Source organism: Arvicanthis niloticus, chromosome 3 (assembly GCF_011762505.2).
Source record: "Arvicanthis niloticus isolate mArvNil1 chromosome 3, mArvNil1.pat.X, whole genome shotgun sequence".
Lineage (NCBI taxonomy): Eukaryota > Metazoa > Chordata > Mammalia > Rodentia > Muridae > Arvicanthis > Arvicanthis niloticus.
In genome coordinates, this window is record NC_047660.1 from 109,003,859 (window position 1) to 109,027,247 (window position 23,389).

Below are 23,389 nucleotides of genomic sequence, written 5' to 3' on the forward strand. Positions count from 1 at the left end.
ATAAATGTTTATGTATCATATATATGTGATATATAATATAGATATAGATATATAGATATATATCAACAGTCTGATTTTTCCCTCTATTGTGTTGGGTTTGGGGGATCAAATTTAGACTATGGGACTTAGGGACAGTAAGCACCTTTATCTATTGAGTCATCTGGAAGCCCCCTCTCCGTTTTGAGATAGTCTTTCTTTCACTCCTGGGAAATCACCAAATTGGCTAGCCCCAGTGATCTTCCAGTCTCCCTTTCAGAAACAGAACTGATGGGTGGTTAGTTTTGATGGTAACAAAAGCAGGTGTTCCTCACAAGTAGTTCCGTTGATTTTGCAGTTTATGATGAGCTTTTAATCTCATGACCCTTAATTTCCTCAGGTGTCACAGAAACAGGCATAATGCCCCAAAATTACACAAAGGCCTGACAACGACTAGGCACACTACTAGAAACTTCTGGGCTCTTTGTGTCCCTTTAAAACGGAACCACAAGTTCTCAAGAGATAAGAAAGAACAAAAGGTGTGCTAAAGGAGAGACGTGAGGCTTCCAGGAGCCTTCCCTCATCCCCTTCTCTGCCTTCCCATAAGCCCTCCCTCACTCCATCCTGCCTTGGTAATGGGTGGAATGATAGATTCAGGATGAAATGCTAACTATCAGGACCACCTTTCTTCCATATCCTGGTCCTCTAGGACCACCTCCTCTCAAACTGTGGGTCTAAATGTCTTTATTGATACTAAACTCACCCATCCACCCCAGTAATTCTGAGGAGTCCAGAAGCCAGAGCCTGGCTTTTTTATTTCCATCTGGGAGGCCAAGGGGAGGGAGAGCCTGCTTAGTCTCCTGCAGAAACTAGCAGAGAGCCTTTCTGGGGAATGCTGTAGGGGTATGGTCCCCCGGTGGGCAGGTGTAAAGCCCAAGTTCCTGGATGGCCCCTGTAATTTCCCAAGGCCTAGATAGGTACTTTTCCTAGGGAACAGCTGGGCTCAGACAGCGCCCCCTGCTGGAATCTAGTAGTCCTGCAGATTGTCTAGAGGCGGCTGCAAGCCGTTCCGAGGCAGGCGGTGGTGGGTCAAAGGCACAGGCTGAGCTCCTTGCGCACGCGGCAGCGGTGGCACTGCACCACGCAGCACCAGTGAAAGCGGCACAGGCAGTTCTCCTCGAGCTGTACGCTCTCCTGGCGGTGTCCGCGACCGCAGCACAACAGGTCGCAGCCGCTGAGGTCCGGGGCACTGCTATTGCAGGCGCGGCCACGCGTGCCGGGCGAACCGGTGCGCCGGTTGGGGGCGCAGAAGTCGGGTGAATCCGCAGCGTAGAGGAGATCGGCTCGGCCGGGAGGCTTGAGCGTGCGGACCGCAGGCAACAGAGCTTTGCCGTCGTTGGTGCCCATGACGCGCGAGGCGCCGTGGAAGCGCTCCAGCAGCCGTGCGCCCACCTCGCGGAACGGAGGCAGCTTCTGCCAGCAGGTGCGCAGAGCGCAGGATCCCGAAAGCCCGTGGCACTTACACTCGGTGCGCGTGTGGCTCCGCACCGCCTGCGGGAGCAGAAGGGCGGGGCGATGGGCGGGGCGGAGAGCGGTGGGGACCGGACAGAGAGCAAAGGAAGCAGGAGGTGGGGCGAGCAAGCAAGCAAAGAAGGAAGGAAGGAAGGAAGGAAGGAAGGAAGGAAGGAAGGAAGGAAGGAAGGAAGGAAGGGAGGGAGGGAGGGAGGGAGGGAGGGAGGGAGGGAGAGTGGACAGGCAAGCACAATTTTAGAAAGAGGAAATCAAGAAAAGAACCGCTCTCAGAAAGGAGAAAGAATGACAAGGATGGAGGAGTAAGAGAGTGAGAAGTGGGAGCAGATAGAGCAGAGATTCCAGGGTCCGAAGCCAGGGAGTGGGAGGGAATAGAACGGACGCAGTGGTGAGATTTTTCATTCTCCCTGGAGTGCGGTGAAGTGGCAGCTGTCGCGGCCTAACCCTCCTGCCAACCCGGCGTCCTCATTCCTGCCCCTGGCGGCCCCAGGCAGAGCTGAGCAGACAGAGCCAGCCGCTCGGGCGTCTGTCTCTGTCAACCCTCCCCAAACCTCTCTACAGGTATGTGGGCCTGTCCGGACATTCCTCTCCCGGGCCCCTTCCTCCCCGTCTGCCTGATGCCTCAGGCTGAACCCTAAAGGACACAGAATGTGTGGAGGGTTGTTCCTTAACTACTCTAGAACTGAGGCATAGGATGTAGCAGGGTCCACCTGACTGCACCACGGAGAACAGAATCTCATAGTCTTCTTGCTGGACTGAGGCTGGCTCTGGACTGTCCTCCCTACTACTGACTTCCCACTGGACTCATGGTCCTTTAGTCCTTTCCAAGCCAGTTCCCCTACGGCCTGCTCTAACCAGAGCTTTCCATAGCATCCATTGTTAATTTTATCCCTAGCCCCTGTCTCCCTACCCTGACATTCACCTCTCTGTCAGCCCCAAGGGTTACCTCACTTGTCGTGTATCAAAGGGATGCTCGCCCCACCTTGGGTCTCTATTGGCACTCGCTGGGTACCATTCACTCTGCTCTCTGTTCCTCTCAGCTCCAGGTCAAGTCCCCAGCTCCCCACTGGACAGCTCACACGCCACATGCATCTTCCCATGTGCCCGTCCCAATCTTCCCAAGTTACCCCTGTCTTGCTCACTCCCACACACATCCGCTCACTCCTACATTCACACCTTTACTTGTGCCCCTGCCACCCACACTCACACTCTCTTGCACATCCACACTTCCACACGCGTACATGACATCCACTTCTTCTGCCCATACGCACCAGCCTGCCCGCCTCGTTGTTGTGCAGTTGCACCAGTGCACGGATATCTCCACGTCCCCGCTTGTGCTGCGCATCCATAAAGAGTCTTGACTTCTCATCCCCGAAGTCCACATCGTCTCCGCAGCCTCCCCACTCCCAGGCTGCGCTGGCATCTGGAGAGCCTGTTGGCCCTGGAGGTCCAGGAGTGCCCAGAAGGCCGGAGGGCCTAGGCGGTGCCCGCCCGCGGGGTGCCTGACAACCGCACTGTAGGAGCTCTCCCATGGAACAGGCCTGAGTGACCGCGTGGCTGGCACCGGCTGCGGTAATTGCAAACACGAAAGCTGTCTCTCGAATGTCTGAGGAGGGAGGAAGGAGCAAAAGCCAGTGAGTGCCCAGTACCATAGGTGGGAACTGGGACACATTCCCCTCTCCCCCGTTCCCTCCCCAGGCCTGTCCTGGACCACCTGGGAGTCAGACTCCAGGCAGGTGTGGAGAAGCAAGGTGGGTAGGGTGCCTAGGAGCAAATCAGGAGATGGAATTCAAACAGCCTCCCCAAAACTGCTCCCCTAGCAAGAAGAAAGCACCTCCCTCTGGGGCCTCTCCCACACTAACCCTGCTGCAGGACTCGCCCAAAGGCCTTGCTGTGACTGGAGCAGTTCCAGCGTCGGAAACGGAACTGGAACTGACATTCTCGAACCCCCAGTCTTGCGCCCCGGGCAAGCTCTGCCACTACTTCCGGCTCCGCCTGGCACAGCTCAGCCTGCCTTCCTGCCAGCCGCCTGGCCTTCCTGCAGATGCTGGTAGGATCCATGACCAGGGGGCTGCCCACGGCCCTGGGAAGCAGAACTTCAGGTCAGAAGTGTACCTCCCAAAACACAAAAGACGTAGGGTGGGGGTAGGGTGAAGAAGAGGTAGCCCAGCCCCACTCAGCCCATAGCCGGTTGCTGCAGGAGTCTTTCCCTACTCCCAACTGAGACTGAGAGCGTTCCTCTGGTTCTCTTTCCATTCCATGTCTGTGTCCCCTCTTTCCTAAGGTCTAGACTGAAAATTGCATTACGGCAAGAATCCAGTCTTATCCTTCTGTGAACATCTTAATAAACCCTCATAGGAACGTCACTCAAGGTGAAGGCAGCTAGCATGAGAGAAGCCAAGGTTAAAATTCAACAAGCCTAGCCAGAAAGGGAGACAAGGAAGAAGTTAGCAGAAGAACGATCAAGAAAGCTGTCAAAAAATAAATAAATAAAGCACATTTCATAAAGAAAAGATTGTAAGGGAAACGTAGACAGGATTGAGGAAGTATTCGGCCTTGGTGGGCTGCAACCTGGACAGCCACAGTACAAAGCAGTGGCCATTTGAGGGACAAAACAGCCATGAGGTGTTAGAATGTCTATGGAACACCGCCCCTCAAAGAAGCCACGCCCCCTCTTAGTTCAGCCATTTCTGTAAACTGAGGACATTTAGCTTAGAAGGCTCAGGTGGGCTCTTCTCTCCTGCCACCCCCCCACCCCCCACCCCCCCCCCACCTCCCACCACCCCCCCGCTGGAAGAAGGAGCTGGGAACTCTGCTCCTCAGCCTTGTTGGCAAATAGGTGGTTGCTGACCCTTCTCTTGCTCCAGAGTAGCTGGCTTTCCCAGAGAGAGATGGCACCAAGCCAAGCCCTGTGTGCTGGGGTGACATAACCAGCTGGGGATGGAAGGGGGGTGATGTTTGGTTTGGTGAGTGAAGACCTGAGGGAAAGTTCTGCACACTGTCAGCGGCCTCTCTACCCTGCCCACTTTCATTCCACCTGAGGAGAGAGCTGCCTCTTGGTCTCCATAGGTTGTCAGCCAGGAATCCACACCTGGGGGAGGCACCTGAACCAGATGGCTTCTATCTGAACGCTGCTGAGAGCTCAGGCTGGAAGAGAGACGTGGGCAGAGTAGGGAGGTTAATTTGAGATCATTCAAGCCCCTTCTGCAGAGAGCAGAGACAGACAGACAGACGCAGGGAGGCACCGGGAGGCAGGAGGCACCCGGGAGGCAGTGGGGTATAAGGCATAGAGGAAGATGTTGGCAGAAGAGTGTGAAAGGTCAGGGTGGCCTACTTTTCAGTTATGCTTCCTCGCATATTCACCCCACTGTCCCCATTTACAAGTACAGGCTGCCCAGGCATGTCCTGAGATGCAATGGTCTTAAATAGCAGCGAGAGGAATTTAGGTCTTAAGGTAAAACTCTCAACACTGAAGATGGCATGTTCAGGAAGGTGTTTGCAGAAAGATATGGAAGACACACACACACACACACACACACACACACACACACACACACGGGATGGGGGATTAAGTTGCTGTTACCCCCACTTAAATAGTTCAGGGCTCAAGCATTCCTTCTCAGCAGAACTGTACAGCAGAGGTTTCCTTGTATTGAGCTTGGGACCCTCCCAACAGTAGCCCTAACCCTCTCAGCCCCAGAGGAGGGACCAATGGAGTAACAAGCAGTGACCCAAGGCTGAGACAGCCCAAACTGGCTTCCAATGGCCCAGTGACCTTGGAACTGATCAGTCTCTATCTGTTCTTCCACCTCCCTGTCTATCCTACTCCCAAGAGAGACATTGGTTCTTTTCCATGCTGCATGGTGTCCCCACGTTACTAGGGTCTTAGACTGAAAATGGTGTCCCCACTTTACTAGGATCTTAGACTGAAAACTGTACTGCAGAAAGAATTTAGACTTATTCTTCTATGCACATCTTCATTAATAATTAATAAATTAATAAATCCACTTAGCCACCTCATTTAAAAAGGACTTGGATTTGAGTGGCTTCCAGTATGGTTGTTCAAGGTGGGTAGATAGTGTGGAGCTCTCATTGTGAGAGCAGGTCTCTTCCTCCTCCTTCTCCTCCTCCTCTTCCTCCTGCTCTTCTTCCTCTACCTCCTCCTCTTCTTCTTCCTCCTCCTCCTCCTCTTCTTCTTTCCTCCTCCTCCTCTTCTTCTTCCTCCTCTTCCTCCTCTTTATCATCATTCTCTTCCTCCTCCTCCTCCTTATTCATCTTCCCTGGAAACTTTCTGGGTACCTAATTCATATCCATGCAATCTTTATTCTGAAAATTTGCATGTCATGCATTCTACATTATAGATGAACAGATACAGATATGTAATAACAATGATTATTTAACATACATCTCTGAATGAATGAGTCACAAGCCCTCCCCTTGAGTCCAGGTCTCATTGACCTGGTATCATTTCCTGACTCCTCAAACTTTTTTTCTCCCCCTGAGATGAGAGGGGCCAAGCAGGCCTCTCCACAGTCATTCAGTTCCCCTTCTCCCACCTACAAGATTTAATTCCTCCTGATTGTAAGGGGTTCTGAAAATTCCGCCTTCCCCCATCTCCTACTGCTAAATTCCTCAGCCCCACCCCCGTCCCATGCCTGCCCTCTGCACATTCCCTACTTTCCCAAGGTTGACTGGACTTATCTTCCCAAGGTCACTCTGCCCCACCCCACCCCCTCCCCTAGCAAAGCAGGAAAGAGTTTCGGGCTTGCAAGGGAGAACTGCAAAACCCTCTTGACCTTGTCTACTTCCCAGGGGTTAGAGATAGGAAAGGAATCATGGGGATATTCAGGGCAGGGCCCCCAGGAGGTGGGGCTGGCCCTTCACAGGGTTAAGGGGCTGGCTGACTTCCTGGGAAATAGTCCTGTTTACCAGCTGGTCAGGAGGAGGGATGGGCAGTGATAACACTAGAATCCCAAGGGACCAGCTTGTTCCCTGCCCTCCTGTCCTCACTCTCATCCTAAATACATAGAAAATAAAACTCCAGAAAAGACAGGACAGAGGCTTTGAGCAGACTACCCAACCCTACCTCTGACTCTGGTTTTTGTCAGTTCTGGGTAGGATGAGCCATTCCAAAGCCATCAGTTTCCTCTCTGGGCTTCAGAAAAAAAGAGGTGAGTTGATAGAAGTGCTTCCCTCCAAGTGGTAAGATCTGACTTCACTTCTAGAACAACTCCCCCTCCTCCCATGCCCTCTCTTTTACTTTACTTCCTGCCCTTTCTGTATATAATTTCTGTATATAATGAGCTCTGCTTCGGGGGAGTCTAGATCAGTATTGACCTGGGGTCAGTCCAGAGAAGATGTACACTTTTAAGGCAATTTGTATAATTTGTATTTGTTAAAGCCTGGAATATATGGTGGTAGGGAACATATACTATGTAGGCTCTGGGATATAATCATATTGTACTTCTGGGCACAGGAAACATGGCTAGCCCCCAAGAGAACTCAATATACAGACAGGAAGGAACAAGCCTACCAGGCTATTCTAACTGTCCTGGCTTGCACTGAGAATTTTCTCTCATGGTTGATGGGTCAATAGCCCATTAAGATGGCATCAGAGACCAGATAGTTTCTACTGGCAATATGTATAGACCTGAGCTCCAGAGACTCCAAGATTCTGGCTCAGGTTATTCTTCTACCTTTGGATTCTTGAGTAGAAGAAAATGTCAGAGACTAGCTAACTTACCAGAGCTACCTCACGGTCACACAGATGAGCAACGCACATGAAGCTGACGGCCACTTGCTGGAGAGATTCCCCATTGCAAAGCAAGTTAGGTAATGTTAAAAATCTAAATAGAGCCGAGTGTAGTTGCACACACCTTTAATCCTAACACTTGGATGACAGAAGCAGGTCAGGGTCTATATAGCAAGTTTTAGGCCAACCAGGTCCATAAAATAAGACTATGTCTCAACAACAAACATCCACCAACAGGAACTGAGGTTGGTGCCACACATCTGTAATTGCAGCTACTCAAGAAGCTGAAGTAGAAGATTGTAAGCTCAAAGACTGTCTGGGAAACTTAATAAGAACCTATCTCAAAATAAAAAGTTCAGTCATAGAATCCTTGCCTGGCATGTTTGAGGCTATGGGCTCAATCTCCAGTACTGTTAAAGTCAAATGATAATGCCCAAGACAAGACTGGAAGGAAATGGCTGCCTGAGTCACGAGAAGACCCCAAGTGTCCTCTCACAGTGTGTTTCACACAGTGCATCCCTGCTATCAGGACTTTGACTCCATCCCAGGCCACACCTGCACATTTCTAGACTCCAGGCCATGTCCTCTGCAACTGTAAGCCATCAAGACATTCTTAGCCAGCATCTCTCCACTTGACCTCACTTGTCCTCAGGAGCACCAGCCCTGGCCCCAGCAGCATCGTTTAGCTGTCACCCATTTGAGTGTGTCCTGCCATCATGATTGTCTTGTCCCCTCAATTTAGTAGAAGTCTCATTAAAGACAGGAATCTCACAAATACGCATTAGGTCATAAGTGGAGCATACTCAGGGCTTTAGGGGTACAGGCTTGGGATGGATCTGGGGGTCTGTCATTTGCTTGTGTGATATGGAATGAGCCCCTGGCACATGAAACATACTTAATATTTGTTGGACGGATGATAAACATTAAACTCCAGTGTTCTCAACAGGAAGATGGAAATCGTAGTGTCCTCTGTCTGGCCTGTGCAGAAACTGGATTCTAGCAAGAGCTTGTGTTCTCAGGCCTGCTCATGCAGGGCAAATAGCAAGGGTGTAGGTGGTATGTGTGGAGCCCCAAGAATGTCCTTTCTCCAACACTGTTGTTCCTCTCCAGTCTGGATCTAGGTCTCCTTCTCAATTCAGCCCACCGAGGGACCAGAGCACCCTCTAGGACCCTCACCTTGTCCAGCTGGCTCACTGAGGCCAAAGGGATCACACACCATGTGAGTGAGTGCTTTTTCACCTCCTTGGAAAGTCTCACAGCAAGTGTGCCTGCCTCTATCCCTGCCCCAACTCCTTAACCCCCAAGATACTTCAATTGACCCCACCTCCTAGGAACCAGCAGAGGGAGCTCTGAGCCCTGGGGCTGTGGGTGGGGGTGTGGGGGTGGGGGAGGTGGATGGTGGAAAGGGGGCAGAAAAATGTTGCCTGACGGCTGCTGAGGCTGCCGGGCCTGTGCCCGCCCGCCTGTCCTGTCCTGCTCTGTCTAACTCCTAACTCGGTAATTACTGCTCCCCTCCCCCAGCCCCTACCCCCATCCCAAACCACCACATCAAAGCCAGTGATGCCCCAGCTCCATTAACCCCTGCCTCACCACTGCCCACCTGTGGCCCCCATTCCCCTTCCTCACACAGAAGAAATTTGGTTCCCCATGTCTTCTCTCTCACTTCTGTCTCCATCACTTTTTTTTTTTCAAGAGGCAGGGCTTTCTCCTCCCAGACTTCACTAGGCAAAAGGGCTTCTTCCCACTGGCCAAAGCTCTGGGGGCAATGCTGTCCACTGGTCGCCTGGTGGACAGTCATTGTACCTTCTGCTCTTGCATGTAGAGTGGAGAGCACCTGTCTGAGGGTGGATGGAGAACAATAGGACCTGTGTAGGCCCTGGCCCTCATCTGGATTCCCACCCTCACTGCACACTGAAGGAAGCAGGACTCACAGCCCCACTGTCTCTCAACATGCAGACTTCGCACTGGACAAGTCCCCTCCTGTCCCTGGACCTTCTACACTCAGCAGTGACCATAACAGACAAGGTTATGTCTCAGTCCTTTCTAGATCAAATTCCAGATTAAACAGAGGGCTTGGAGCTGGTAGAACCAGCCAAAGATGCCTCCCTCTGGCTACAGTTCTCTTCACAAGCTCCCAGCTGACCAGGAAAGAAATACTGGGCTAGGGGGCGCTCTCACTGGTTTGCAGAGAGCATCTGGTTCCCCCAGTCTCCTGCTGGCTGGCCAGGGCTGGCTGCTGCCCTGCCCCATTCCCTCCTCAGCTGCACTTCCCCATCAAAGTACACATTCTGGAATCCCCCTTGCAGGGCCCTGGTGATGGGGCCTCCCTCTGACCTCCAGCCACCAACTCCTGGCTTCAGATGAGAATGGGGCAGGAGGGAGCCTCACCCCCCAGGAAATGTCACAGTGCCAGGACTCTGGTGGGCCCAGGGCATGCTCTGGCTGGGATCAAGCCGGCCTCCTTTTGCCCCTGCCCTTTTCTGCTCACAGCCTCATTGTGTCTCTGAAGGGGAAGCTGCCAAGGCTGAGGCCTGGGAAGGGATTGGATAGCTACCCCACCCCCAAGCCATCCCTACTCTGGAGCTTGATGAGAGCCAGCATCAGCATTGACCAGGAAGGGTCAGTGGCTCCAGATCAAGACAGGATGGCCTAATGACCAGGACCAGCATGGACACACAAAGGTATGGCAGTGGGTAACTAGAGAACCCGCTGGTCCTTTCCCTGTCTCCCTGTGGGGTCAGCAATGAGTCTGTCCTTAGCCTTTAGCCCTGGCTTTTTTTCCATAAGGAGGGAACAAAGTGGGATGGCTAGGGGCAGATTGGGCGGCTTCTTCCTAGTGGACAGGGATGCAGGAAGGGGGGCGGAGGAAGGGGTAGGGGCAGGGGCAGATAAGCTTCTTTCACAGAAAATATAAAACATCGAGAGGAAAGAGGAAGAGAGAAGAAGGGAGATGATCCATTTGGCTTTTCTGGGAGAGTGTGCTATTTTCTACATCCACTGATGGAGGTATAAATAACGATAGATCAAACGTTGTGGAGAGGGGAGCAGAGGAGGAGGGCAATCTGGTGACCTGGGAGCCAGAGTCTCTCTCCTGCCTTCATTCTCTGGACAGGGTTCTTGCATAGGTTGGACAGCCTGGAGGCAGGGGCTGAACAAGATGACCTCAAGAGGGCCTGGCCAGTGTCCTGGAATCTGGGGTTCTGTGATTCACAAAGATATGGTTACATTGGAGAAGTACACAGAGGCTGGCGGCAGAGTTTAGAAGGCATGCATTTGCTACATAGCAAGACCCTGTCTCAAAACTAAACAAGAAAAATTAAAAATAGAAACCTTGCATTGCACTGGGAGGAGGTGGAGCGGAAAAGAAAGGTGAAAGAAAAACTTCTTTGGAACCAGCAACCTGGTCCCTGAGCGAATCCAAGGCCTGGGTCACTCTCCTCCAGTACCCTCTTTTAGTGACCTGGACACCCAAGTCACTCAGAGACCCTGGAGTCCTCTTAGCCCCTAACCTGAGCATGACTAGATTGTAGAAATGGCTGCAGTAGGTCACCCTGCTTTTCTGGCCACCCATGGAGTTTCTAGCCTGGCCACCATCCTCTGAGAAGGAAGGGGAAGAGAAAGGAAGGCAAAGCAGGGCCTAGACACCAGTCCTGGGGAACCGTGCTCTAATGGGGAGGTCAGGTAGAAAATGTCAAGACCCTCAAGCTAACCACCCAACAAGATCTCCCCACTAGCCCAGGCTGGGAGGGTTGTGTTAGGGCAGAAGCAGAAGCAGGGGCAAAGACCATGTGAAAGTCAGCCTGGGCTCAGACCAAAGGAATTAAGTGTCAGAAATAGAAAGAGAGGGGCCGGGGCAGGTGGGAGGAGCAGGTTCTCTCCGAGACACATCTGAGAGAAGCATCCGCTGGCCACCTTATCACCCTGGCCTCTCACTCTTCACTGCAGCTGTGGCCATGAAGGCCCCTGTGTTCTCCCACACCTGCCCTCCTCACCTCCTCCCCCACTCCTGGATTCGAAGCCTCAGGGTCAGTCTCCAGAGGGCCCAGGCCCCTCTCCCATTGGCTTGGCTCCCACCCAGCAGTCCTTCCTGAACAAAGGGATCCTCACAGATACAAACCCAGAAAGCAACACTCCATAAACCTGTGTCCAGCACCTATTCTATCTTGGGCTTCTAAAACTCTCCAGACAAAGGCTTTGCCTTCCAGGAACAGGGCAAAAACATTCCAGAGAAGACAACTGTCAGTAAAATGCAGTAACTGCATAGTTGCCCAATGCTCAGAGCAGAATGGGAGCACAAGGAATGGGAGGTGACAATGACAGCGTGGTGGAGGAAGTGGTGTTTTGATTGTAAGAAAGAACAATTTAGACCAATGGGGAAGGAAGAAGGGGATGAAAAGGACAGCATTGTCCTACATATTGAAAAAAGGGCAAAATTAGGAAAGGTGTGTGAGTGGCAGAAGAGCGAGCGCTCTTGGCCAAGTATTACTCTTTTTTTTTTTTTTTTTTTTTTTGACTCTTTATTTTGAATTTAAAGTAACCCCACTTTTCATCCCGAGGAGACCTAGGGGATGAGAAGCTGGATTGGGAAGAAGGCTTCTAATGTCAGGTCATTTTTTTAGATCTCTCCACACAGTCGTCCCGGCAAGCCTGGCAGATAGGGAGATTGCTTTTTAAAAACTGAGAGTTTGTAGGGCAAGGTGGGAAAATGATTCACCCAAGACCACAGATTTAAAGCTGGGATTAGATTTCTCTGTCAAAACTGCTAAGTGCTGCGCTGCGACTAAACCAAGAACTAAAGGCGCGTGGTTCCTACCCCGAGCCTACGTCTTGTATTAGCCCTCTCACTGACACCCACGAGGATGTCTTTCCCGCGTCGCGGGAGGATAGCGGCCAGCAGCTTCCTGTGTGGGCATACTACTCAATCTCTGTTGAAGAGAGGGATGGGCCTGCCCCACCCCTGAGTCCAAAACCGCGAAGGCGGGTAAGAGGGCTGAGACGGTAGGAATCCAGCCAATGACGGGGCGATATGCAAATGTGAACGTCCTTGCTTTCTTAGGATTGGCTAATCTATCAGCACTCTTGCCCAAACCCCTCCTCCACTCTGAACACTGAACTATTCCGGGCGGGTGTTTTTGTGGCTCTAAAAACTAAGAGGAAAAAGTCTTGAGGATTTGGATCTCAGTTGTCCCGGCGTCCCCTCACCCCACCGTTCCCCTCCCCTGTGTTACCCCTCAAGGCTCAAAGCTTTGGAGACCCTCGAAGTCTAGCTCTGGCTGAATCCAATCCCAGAGTTCGGATCTGAGAATTTACCCCATCCCTCGGCTGGCCAGGCTCCTACTGGCTTCACCGGGTCGCTCTCAATTCCTACACCTCCTCCACTACATATTTTTTTAAAAAATCCTTACTTCCCACTTCTGGAAGGGAGGGCCTCCGGGATCTCTTCCCTGTCTTTCTTACTCGCTAGGGGGGGAAAGCAGTGAAGAAGTCAGAGTCCTGACTCAGTTTCCCCATTTACATCCCCTTTCCTGTACTACTGCCCATGCTGAAGGAGCCAGCGATGGTGAGGTGGTAGGCAATGAGGGGAGGGCAGGAGGCAGCTGTTTGACTCTCCGTCTTACAGCTTTTCACCTTGTTCCTGTCTCTTCCCCAAATCTAGCTTCAGGGCCCTTCTCGCTCTTTCTCCCGTCCTCACCCAATCTCTCACTGTGGATCTCATGGTGTCCAACAGCTCTTCCCTGCCTATCTGCCAATTCCTTGGTGATGCGAATTGGACACCTTTCTTTGGGGGGAAGGAAGACTACACGGGAAGAAAACACAATAGAGTACCTAGGGGTACAGAATGTCAGAGAGGCACTTCGGAAGTGCTCGAGCAGAGACCCGAAAGAAACTGTCTGCGAGGGTCCCGGTGCAACCGCCCGGTGGCTGGGATCCTGGAGCGGGTAGAGCCTGAAGGCATCGGGATCACCGTGCCGTGTCCTAAGACTGGCTCTGGGTCCCCACCCTCTGGTGTTTGGAGCTGCGCGGGAGACAGTCCCACTCAGCACTCACCACCACAGTCCACCGACGTGCGCGGGGCACAAGAGCAGCAGCAGCAGCAGTCCGAGGCGGGAGGGCACCGGCGGCAGCATCCTGAGAGCTCTACCGCAGTCTGTCGCGGGCCGGGGTGGGGTGGGGAGTGAAGCTGCGGGGTGAGCCGGGGCGCGCGGGCACCGGGCTTCAGGGCAAACGCGGCGACCGAGGCGGCGGCCGGGAGACTAGGGCTCCGGCGGCGGTGGCGGCGGGGGGGCCCATCCCGGGCGAGGAGGGCGCGGCGGAGGCGGGGAGCGGACCCAGCAGCCAGCGCCTGTGTCTCCTGCGGAGCTCGCTGGAGAGAAGAAATCAGAGCCGGGGGCGGGGGTGGGAGGGGAGCGGGGCCGGAGCGTGGGCGGGGGAGGGGGACAGGGGGGCCACGGGGGTGGCAGTTGCGACAGTCAGGCGGCGGGACTCTTGGGAAGGAGCCGTGCGCCCCGGGGCGGCGGGCGCAGAGCGCAGCGGAGGGCGGGAGCCGGGTGCTGGGGCGGGGCCCGCGCGCTCTCCTGGGTGCGGGTCCCGCCCGCCTGCCCCTCTCCTAGCCTCTGCGGGGTTGTCCCTTGCCATCCCGGGACCTGGGGCATGGAGAGGAGGGATGACTAGAAGAGAAGGGTAAGCGGGGGGGGGGGGGGGGGGGGGGGGGGAGGAAAAGGAACTGGGGAAGGGGGACTACTAGCTGGGAGACGTTTGACAGGTTTGTTGACTGTAAAGAGAGAAAACTTCCCAGGAATGAGGGAGTTTGGGGGGAGGGAACAGTACGCAGGGATATACAGATGGGGGCCAGGGAGGAAGTCGGTCGGGGGCGCTGGATGCTCGGCAGAAGGCTGTCCCACTCGACCGCCGGCCCAACGAACTTTGGAGGCGTTACTTTCTTGCGGATAGCCAACTCCCGCGTCTTTTGCCCCTTCTTCAGCCTCTGTCCCAGCAAGGGAGTGAGCACGAGGCCTGGGTTCTCGCTCCCTAGTCTTGCGGCCTCGGCCAGCCGGTGTTGGGGGCGGACAGTGTGGGGGAGATAAGACAGCAAGTGGAACCTCTCCAGGACCTGCGCTCCATCATTCGCTACTCATAAACGTGGCGGAGGGCCGAGGTTGCTGATTTCCAAGAGAAGAGGGGTCAGCGCTGGCTGTGGCCAGGTCTCACTTGTCCGCGGGTCCCTGGAGCCTCAAGTTCCTCCCCCAACTTGGCCAGGGCAGAAAGGGTGGGAGAGCCAGCTGCAGGTGAGATGGCGTTTATCTGATTCTCTAATGCCACAAAAATGTCTTTGATGCCCCTGACCCCCTCCCCACGGGGGGGAGATCAAAGGCCTCGTGGGGAGGAGGGACAGCTCCATTCATCAAGCCAAGCGGCTGGCAGCGGGCGGCAGCCTCTGCTGCTCTGGCCTGGGGCAGAGGCCCCCCGACGTGCCCCAGGAGTGCAGAGGGACAGGTGGTGCGGACATTCCGAAGCAGGAGCCAATTTCCCCGCCACCGCTTTCTAAAGGGCCCATCAACCTTAAACAGGGACCTTAAGCCCACGTGGCAGAAATTTCACACCAGAGGGGAAAGTTCCTTGTCGTTTGGGGTGGGGAGGAATTTAGAAGTGGAAACGGAGAACATTGCCAAGATAGACAAACACCGCTGGTGAGCAAAGAGGAGGAGCAGTCCTGAGTTGTCCAGAGAGTGGGGCAAATGGGTAAAGATGAGACTGGGGACCAGAAAGAAAGCATGAGAAGACCACAGATGCCTACATCAGGAAGGGGAGCAGGTCTAGGGAAAGAAGATGAATGGCTGAGAGGAGAGATGGAGACACCGTAGCCTAGACACAAAAAGTAAGGCCTTGGATTTTCTAGGAGTCCTAACGTGGGTTCTGGGTGTCAAAGGTGTACCAGTGTAGTCCTTGTCCTGGATAAGGAGATTTGCAGCGTGTGAGGCACTCTGGGGAGGGAAAGGAGCAGAGAGAGGAGACAACGTTCAGCCAGATGCTGGACCAACCTAGTTCTCCCATTCGAGTGCACTGTGCTGCTCCAGCACATAGCAAGTTTGTACACAGCCGTTTGTATTAGTGCCAAGCACCGTGGACACCACCACACCCGTGGACATAGCTCATTCAAAGATATACCAGGCCGAGTGAATACTGAGGCTAGGGTTGGTGCCAACCTGGCAGCGACAAGGTTTTCGGCATCCTCGCATCCCCGGAGGCTGCAGGTGGGCTGATGACCAGCTCCCTGGGATCCAGTGCCCCGTTCCAAGCCCCTTACCCAGCCTGCTACTGTTATTGCAGATTATGAAATGTTCTTCTGTCCTGCATTCTTCTCTGAGGCAAGAATTTTAATGTATTTGTCTTTGTCATCAGGGGACCTGAGCTCTAGGATAGCCCTGAGAAGGGAGCGCCCCAAACATCTACTCTTTGCTCATTCCAGACCCCAGGCTTTCTTGGTTCTCCCGCCTTCCCCTTGCGCACAACCCCCCCCCCCCGTGTCCTATCCCTGCCCCTCGCTCTCCCCCCAAACACTGTCTCTCTGTGGGGTGGATAAAAATGATGTTATTGAAACAACAGAATTGGGAGCAGTGGCAGGGAGCAGGGATCAGCTCAGGAAACTGGGGCGTTTGCCAAGAAGCCTGCTCCCCCGCAGGCAGCCTTTCTGCCCCCACCCCCCACCTTTCCTCTAAACACACACACACACACACACACACACACACACACACACACACACACACACACAGAGTTGATCCCACCCCTCCTGCAATGTGCTCCAGCCAGATCTTGCAGAATCTTTAGCCATCCCTGGACTCTCCCAACCTTCATCCATCCTTCTGCCAAGGAGTCCCACTCCAGAATCACTTGACAAACACCGCTTGCAGAAGCATCAGAGCAGAGAAGGCCAGGGCAGCACTTCTGGAGCCCCTAAGCAAGAACCTTTGGTTCCAAGGTTTTTGCCTTTGTCATGGGGGGGTGGGGGGTGGATGGGACCAGGGCTCTGGGATTACCCTGCCTTGTCTCTGCCTATAGATGCTCCCCATAGGTGCTCCCTGAAGACATTTCCCATTGTCGTTGCCCATTGGCTGTTATCTGAACAGAGACAGATTGAAGACTTTTGTCTTTTTGCCCCCTCAACCCTTCAGAGACCCAAGTTTGGAGGTTTTGGAAGTTTCAAGTCACTACTGTTACCTTAGTAGATTTTTCCCCCCAGAGAGCAGAGCTGAAGGACTGAGCCACACAAACAGCTACAGATACGTATGCACACATGCACACTCAGACATACCATCAGACGGACAGATGGACAACCCCACAGAAATCACACCCTTGCCTCCTCCCCACCTCCCACAATGCTAGTTAATTTTCATGAGCAGGTACAGATAGGGAGAGATGGTGGCCTTGCTGGAAATTCTTGCCAACCACCATGATGACCACACCCATGTACACACACACACACACACACACACGGCCTCTGCATATATGTCCATATAGAGAAACAGAAATGGTAGTGCTGTAGAGATGAGCAGTGTGAGCTGAGACAGCAATGGGCACTGGAAGCCTCCAGCCCTTCCTCCATCACCCCACCCCTGTGAACCTGTAAATTCCACTGCTAGGTTCTGGTACAAAGACCCTGCAGGGGAGACTTGGGTGTCTGGCTATGGGGTTGAAGAGGAAGGAGGGGCAGAGGTGGGGACTGTGGAGGGTGGGGGGAAGAGGCAGCTGGAGACAGATAACATCAGAACCGCTGCAGGCAAAAACAGAGTGCTCTGTCTCCACTGGTCTCTCTCTCTCTCTCTCTCTCTCTCTCTCTCTCTCTCTCTCTCTCTCTCTGCCTTCTTGTGTCTTCATGTCTCCCCCACTCCCCCATGTACAGAGCTTGGTCTCTAAATCATTCTGTTGTGTGTGTGTGTCCCCCCCCCCCCCACTTCTTTCCTCAGGATGACTGAAGCTGCAGGAGCCCAGGAATTCAGGCCGGTGAACCTTCCCCTCCCAATAACCTCCGTCCTCTCCTCTTCCCCTCCCTCCTTCTCTGCATCTCTAGCAATGGGAGGTAACTCTCCTTTTCAGGAAGATGATAGACCTTGAAAATTCCTACAAGCCTTGGGTCTCCGGGACCTAGGAGAACAGAGGGAGGAAAGCCCATCCCTCCAGAGAGATGGAGGGAAGGAAAAAAGAAAGAAAAGGGAAACACTCATTTCCTTTCCCTCTAGGTGTCCCAGACAGCTTTATTCAGCTTCCACAGCCTGCCTAATATCCCAAGAGTGTACCCACCTGTCATCTTGTCACGCCTGCCTCATAGTCCCAGCTCCATGGAGATTCCCTCTGAGCCACCTCACCTCAGAGCTCACCGGCCTCATCTCTGCTCATCTCTGTCCTCTCAAGCCTCCAAGGAGAGAATGGCACCAAGGAGAGAAATAACCTGCCTGGAAGAATTTTGAAATAAGGAGCTGAGGCTGACGACTGACCCAGGGGCTGCTTCCCACCAAGGCTGAACTGGGAGGATGCCAGGGAACATAGGCTTCCTCTTAGTTCAACTTCAATGGACCAACAGGGAGGGCTAGCCCCATGAACCTCTGCAGTTATCTTGATCCAGGCTGTCTCCTGCATGGTTTTGTCCTTTTGTTTTATTTTGTTTTGTTTCTTGTTGTTTTGTCCTTGTTTTTATGATAGTAGATTTGATGCTTGAACTGAGGGCCTCAACTGTTCCAGGAAAGAACACTATCTCTGAGCATCTTCCCACAGTCCAACTCCTGGGTTTTTGACTTGGGCGTGGGTGGGTGGGAGGCAGCCTAGTCAGAGCTCCAGCGTCCAGAATCTGTCAGCCTCTGTCCTGGCTGTATCACTGGGACTGGGCTGTGCTGGCTCTCTCACCCTGGCAGCAGGCAGCACCTGCTATGTGCTGGGCATCCAACACATAGATAATGGGGAGAAAAAGGTGTCACCTGTTCTCTTGGATCTGGCTAATTACAACGTCTTTTAAAAGGAATTACAGCCTTGACAGCACCTGGGGACCTAGGAAGGTTCTAGAGGTAAGTGACTCAGAGAATGGGGAAGTCTCTCTAAAGAGGAATGCTCCAACTGACATCTAAGAGGGTAACCAGGAGGCACAAGGCAGGAAGGGCATTTTAAGCAGAGAGCAGCCATTGTAAAAAGACTGTTAGAAGCATGGAATGGGGAGGGGAAGGGGGAGGGGGAGGGGGAGGGATGGGCGGAAGGAGTCACTGAACATGTGGCAAAGCAAAGTTGGGAGGCAGTTAGGCTCAGGGATTGGGTGATCAGATCAAGAAAAGCTTTCTAGTTATGGAAGTGATTTTTTTTTTTTTAAATTATTGTTTTAAAAGTAGTGAAGGGCTTGGGGCATGGTGGTGCATGGCTTTAATCCCAGCACTCAGGAGGCTGAGGCAGGCAGATCTCTGAGTTTGAGGCCAGCCTGGTCTAAAAATCGAGTTCCAGCACAGCCAGGGCGGTGGTTATAAAGAGAAACATTGTCTTGAAAAACCCAAAGCCAACCAACCAAACAAAGTAGAAGCTGGAGAGGTAACTCGGAGGTTAAGAGCACTTACTGCTCTTCCAGAGGACATGGATTCAATCTCCAGCACTCGCATGGCAGCTCGCAACTGTCTGTAACTCCAAGATCTGACACGTTTACACAAACACATGCAGGCAAAACACCAATGCACATGAAATAAAAATAATTAAAAAAAAAAAAAAAGTACCGAAGTGCTACAGGTCACATCTATTGCCAAAGGAAAAAAAAAGGAGATGGAGGAGGATCCATGGTACAAGGGACCTAACACCAAAAAACACAAGATGCAAAGTTGTGCTACAGTGTTTAGGAGTGTGTTTAGATGACAGGCAAATTACAAATAAGCTACAGATAAACTCTCCATCAACATATACATATACATATATATATTATTGAATATATTCTGCTTGGAAAATGTATTCAATATATCTAACCCACTGGGAACAGTAGCTTTACCTGCCCTCTCCCCATGAATATGCTCACAACCCTTATATTATCCACATTTTTGTAATAAATCACTGACTATTTGACATTATATATACTGTACTGAAATGAAGAGTGGGCACAGCACACACAGGTGGGTATTTTATAGACATGAAGAGTTAAACAAACACCTGCAAAACACAACATGCAAAACATACAGGCATCACAGTGCGCAGGAGGGATCATCTCATGTCACCCCCTGGTGGGGCTGTCCAGGAGCTCAAGAGAGCATCCTATCCTACTGCATAGGACTAGCCCACGATATGAGATCCAAAGGGTAGAGTTTAGTGCATGCAGAGAACTTTCATGCTTTCATGAAGACAAATGTTGTAAGCTGGGAGAGCCAAGAGCAGTTCGTAAGTAACTACTCGCCACCATAAAAGTATGGGGTGGTTGCTCTGGGGTTGGGAGAAGGAGGCAGTTGGGTCTCTAGGAGCCTGTGGCTAGCAAAAGACTGTCTTTTCATGGAAGTTCATTTCATTGGTGTGCAAGTAATGGTACATTTATTTCATCCTCTTCTCTGTATTCATCATTTTCACTGGGAAAAAAGGTGTGTATGCGCACGCACATGCGCGTGAGTGAGCACATGGCTACACTTGAGTGTGTGTTAACAGACACACAGTCAGATTTGTTTCTATAAGATAGGAAAGCCACAAAGGTAGAAATGCATTCTCTTACTTTGCTTGCAGTGCTGAGGTTTGAACTCAGGGCCTTGGGCTACACCACATCCCTGGCTTAGAAATATCTCTCGGTCCTCAGTATGTCCAGTCTTTTAAGTTCTATAAGGTCCTTGGACCAAGTACATAAACGCCTCATGGGACTGGCTCAGCAGGAAACAGAACTTTCCTTTAAGGAGATCTGTCTATATCCTGTAGAGCTGTGGTTCTCAACTTCCCTAATGCTGTGACCCTTTAATACAGTCCAGTTCTTCATGTTATGGTGACCCCCAACCACAAAATTATTTCTTTGTTGCTGCTTCAGAGCTAACTTTGCTGCTGTCATGAATTAGAACCTAAATATCTGAATTTTCTGGTGGTCTTAGGTAATCCCTGTGAAAGGGCCATTCGACTCCCCAAAGGGTCTCAACCCACAGGCAGAGGTTGCTATGGAGAAGCAGCTAATAAAGTTAAGGTTAAGGGTCATATGTGCCTTCTCATTTTCCCAGAAGCCCAGAGGTGACCTCCCTCTCTTCCAACATCTATTCTGCACTGGTTGGTCACACAAAACAATGTTCCCAGCGGTGGGGTGACAAGATGTGACAGTAGTAAAACAAGGGGACCAACATAGGAAACCACCATGGAGATTTCACTCCGGCAAGAGGGCACGGTCAGCCCCAGGCTTTGAAAAGATGTGTTATGACACTTGCTGTGGAGACAGAATAAGAGAAGAGCCCAAGCGGGGATCAAGAAGGTGGGTTACAAGGCTCTGTAGCTGGCTGACCGAAGAATGTGGCTTTTACCTAGGTGTGGGGTAGAGGGGAAAGGAGAAAAGGACCAGTGACCAGTGTCAAGGACCTAGAGTGACTAGGAGTGACAGGACACCCAGTGAGAGAGCAGGAGGGGGCCTCAAGGATGCCTCGGGGTTTTAATGACTAACAGAATGGCATGGCATTGGTGTCATTCATCCTGAAAGGAACACTCAAGGGTGCTCAACGATGGGCAAGGTTGTTTGGGGGAGTTTGGGCTGTGTATTCAAGACGCTTCAGAAAAACGTTCATGAGAATTTGTCAGGCAAGCAGTTAGAGATGCAGGCCTGGAGCACAGGTGTGTAGGGTACAATTAGTTAGATATATGGGCTGAGTCATCCCGGTGTAGGGTACAATTACCCTGGATTTCTCAGAGGACAGTACAGAGCTGAGAGTAGCCTTGAGGAAGGACGATCCAGTAACGGCTGAATGAGGAACCAGGATGCAGAGGAGACAGAGGAGGAGCTGCAGACAGGAGACAAAGAGATGACAGTTTCACAGAAGCCAAGATAAGGTTCTGCCTCAGGAGGTAGAAAACAGACAGACAGACCTCGAGGGGTCAGTAAGAGGAGGGGTCAGTAAGAGGAATGTGTTACATTAGAAAGCAGGAAGGAAAACACCGAGTGAGCTAAACCCCAGGCCATCTGTGCTGATGCCCAAACACCATCCTACAATTTTCTTGCCATGAAACATTCGTTGGCACTGGTTGGCTTGCCATCTAACTTGGCACCCCTCACCCCATTCCAGTTTGCTCTGGCTTGTCTTCCAGAGTTCTCTTGCATTTTGTGTCCTTGGCCTGCAGTAGCTCTTGGTCAGATCTTAAGCCGTGGCCTACCCACTCCCCTTTTATATTCTGTACCTCACTTTTCAGTCAGCCCTGTTGAACCCCAACTTCCATCAAGATCTTAGATGCTTGTAACAACTCCTTCAGTCCCCAGGAACTCACAGGACTTTAGTTCTGCTTTGTAGAAAATACAGTATTCAGACTGGGTTCTTTCTATATGTTTCTCCCTCACTCCTGAATGTGTTAAAAGATATGAGCTGAGTCTCTAGCCTGAGGATGACACTTTATAACTTGACTGATGTTGAATTGCCAGAGAGGGGACACTACTCTTCAGGGAAAGGTAACCCAAGGCAATTAGGTAGAGAGTGGTATATCCTCACCCAACCAGGTCTTCTGAGCTTAGATAAGAAACTGGAGAGCCCAACAGATTTCTAAGCAGGACCCTTTCTGGGCACATAGACACCTCGGTTAATGTCAAAAGTCTGCTCACAAAGTCCTAGAACAGCGCCACAGCGCCATCTCCTGGCAAGTGGCACACTGTTCCTTAAAGACTGAAAGCTTGTCTACAGGACCGAAAAAATGTGAACCTAGAATGAACTCCAATTTGTAAGAGTAGCAATACGGCTTAGGGACTGCAAAACAAAGCCTGGAAAAGATGTGAGAAAGGGCTGGAGCTTCACCCCTTGTGTATTGGGGGTGAAGCTGTAAATCTGTGATTTCTGGAAATTGAGCCACTGACAGGAACCAGACACCTCATAGGACTTCCAAAGGACTTTCAAAGGACTAGAAAGAAGTCATTCAAAGGGGGAAAACTGTATATAGGTGAAACTGTAACTATGAGTACATTTTGGCTGTCTGAAGAGCTGGAAGTAGCCATGTTTATACACAATCATGGCTTGATCACCTGGTAGAATATTACACGGGCATCAGTAAGGTCTGTAGAGCAAGTTCCAGGGGGCTTTGCAGAAAAATTCTGTATCAGAAAATCAGTATGTGTTTGTATGTGTGTGTGTATGTCTCTCTCTCTCTCTCTCTCTCTCTCTCTCTCTCTCTGTGTGTGTGTGTGTGTGTGTGTGTGTGTGTAGGGAGGGAGGGAGAATATTACACAGGTGTTAATGTGGAGTACACTTGTTGTATCAGAACCAGGAATATTCACTATAAAATGTCAAGTGATAAAATGATCTCCAAATGTAATTTTTTCAACGTCTCATGAATCTCAACCTGAGTAAGTATCCAAGGATGGTCTTGAGCCTTCTAGTCACCCGGCCTTTACCCCACCCCCACCCCCCCACCCCCAGTGCTGGGATTATAGCTGTGCATCACACTATGGGCTTAAGCAATGCTGGGATTGAACTGAGGGTCTTCTACATGCTAGGCAAGGACTCTACCAACCGAGCCATATCCCCAACCTTGATCATTTTTGTTATCAAGACATCAGCTACTTAATGAAAAAAAAATAAGCGGGGAGTTGATTAGGAACATATTGCAAGCTCAGAAGGCTAAGCTTCCTTCAGGTACAGTTATGGTCAGAGACTTGCAGAGTTTCTCCAAGTGTCTCTCTCCCTTAGCACAGGCCTGGCCTAGAGCCTCAAGGTGAACGTGACATAGGGCCTGACATACCTGCCACCTTCCTCCGTGCCATGCTACCCTGCCCTTCAGCCTGAGGCCTCCAGTTATTCATTCTGACTGTACAAGGCCTAGCCCTGTGGGAAGGTTGTCACTGACCCCCCTGGACCAAACTTCTGCTTCCCTCTCTCAGTGCCTCCATTTCAAATGAACCTCAAATGGCCAGAGGGAGGTTGCCACTGAGCTAGGTAAGGCTCACCTTTCGGATGTGTATCAGAATCA

At 51.8% G+C, this 23,389-nt stretch overlaps 1 protein-coding gene and 1 long non-coding RNA gene across 3 annotated transcripts; one reads left to right on the plus strand and one right to left on the minus strand.

Annotated features, from left to right (window-relative positions):
* Positions 1-326: 326 nt before the first annotated feature.
* Positions 327-13,584, minus strand: Wnt6 (Wnt family member 6). The gene is made up of 4 exons (XM_034498235.2): positions 13,307-13,584; positions 3,369-3,589; positions 2,778-3,112; positions 327-1,527 (listed from the first exon to the last, which is right to left on the minus strand). Exons 1-4 carry the CDS (start codon positions 13,384-13,386, stop codon positions 1,066-1,068), a joined length of 1,098 nt encoding a protein of 365 aa, XP_034354126.1. The 5' UTR covers positions 13,387-13,584; the 3' UTR covers positions 327-1,065.
* Positions 3,470-18,445, plus strand: LOC143441793 (uncharacterized). Of its 2 annotated transcripts, none has more exons than XR_013109479.1 (5): positions 3,470-3,608; positions 8,369-8,477; positions 9,081-9,283; positions 9,768-9,939; positions 17,494-18,445. It is a non-coding gene; the product is annotated as an uncharacterized LOC143441793 (long non-coding RNA). The 2 variants fall into 2 exon arrangements; XR_013109480.1 differs by lacking the exon at positions 3,470-3,608 and adding an exon at positions 5,999-6,677.
* The last annotated feature ends 4,944 nt before the right edge of the window (positions 18,446-23,389 follow it).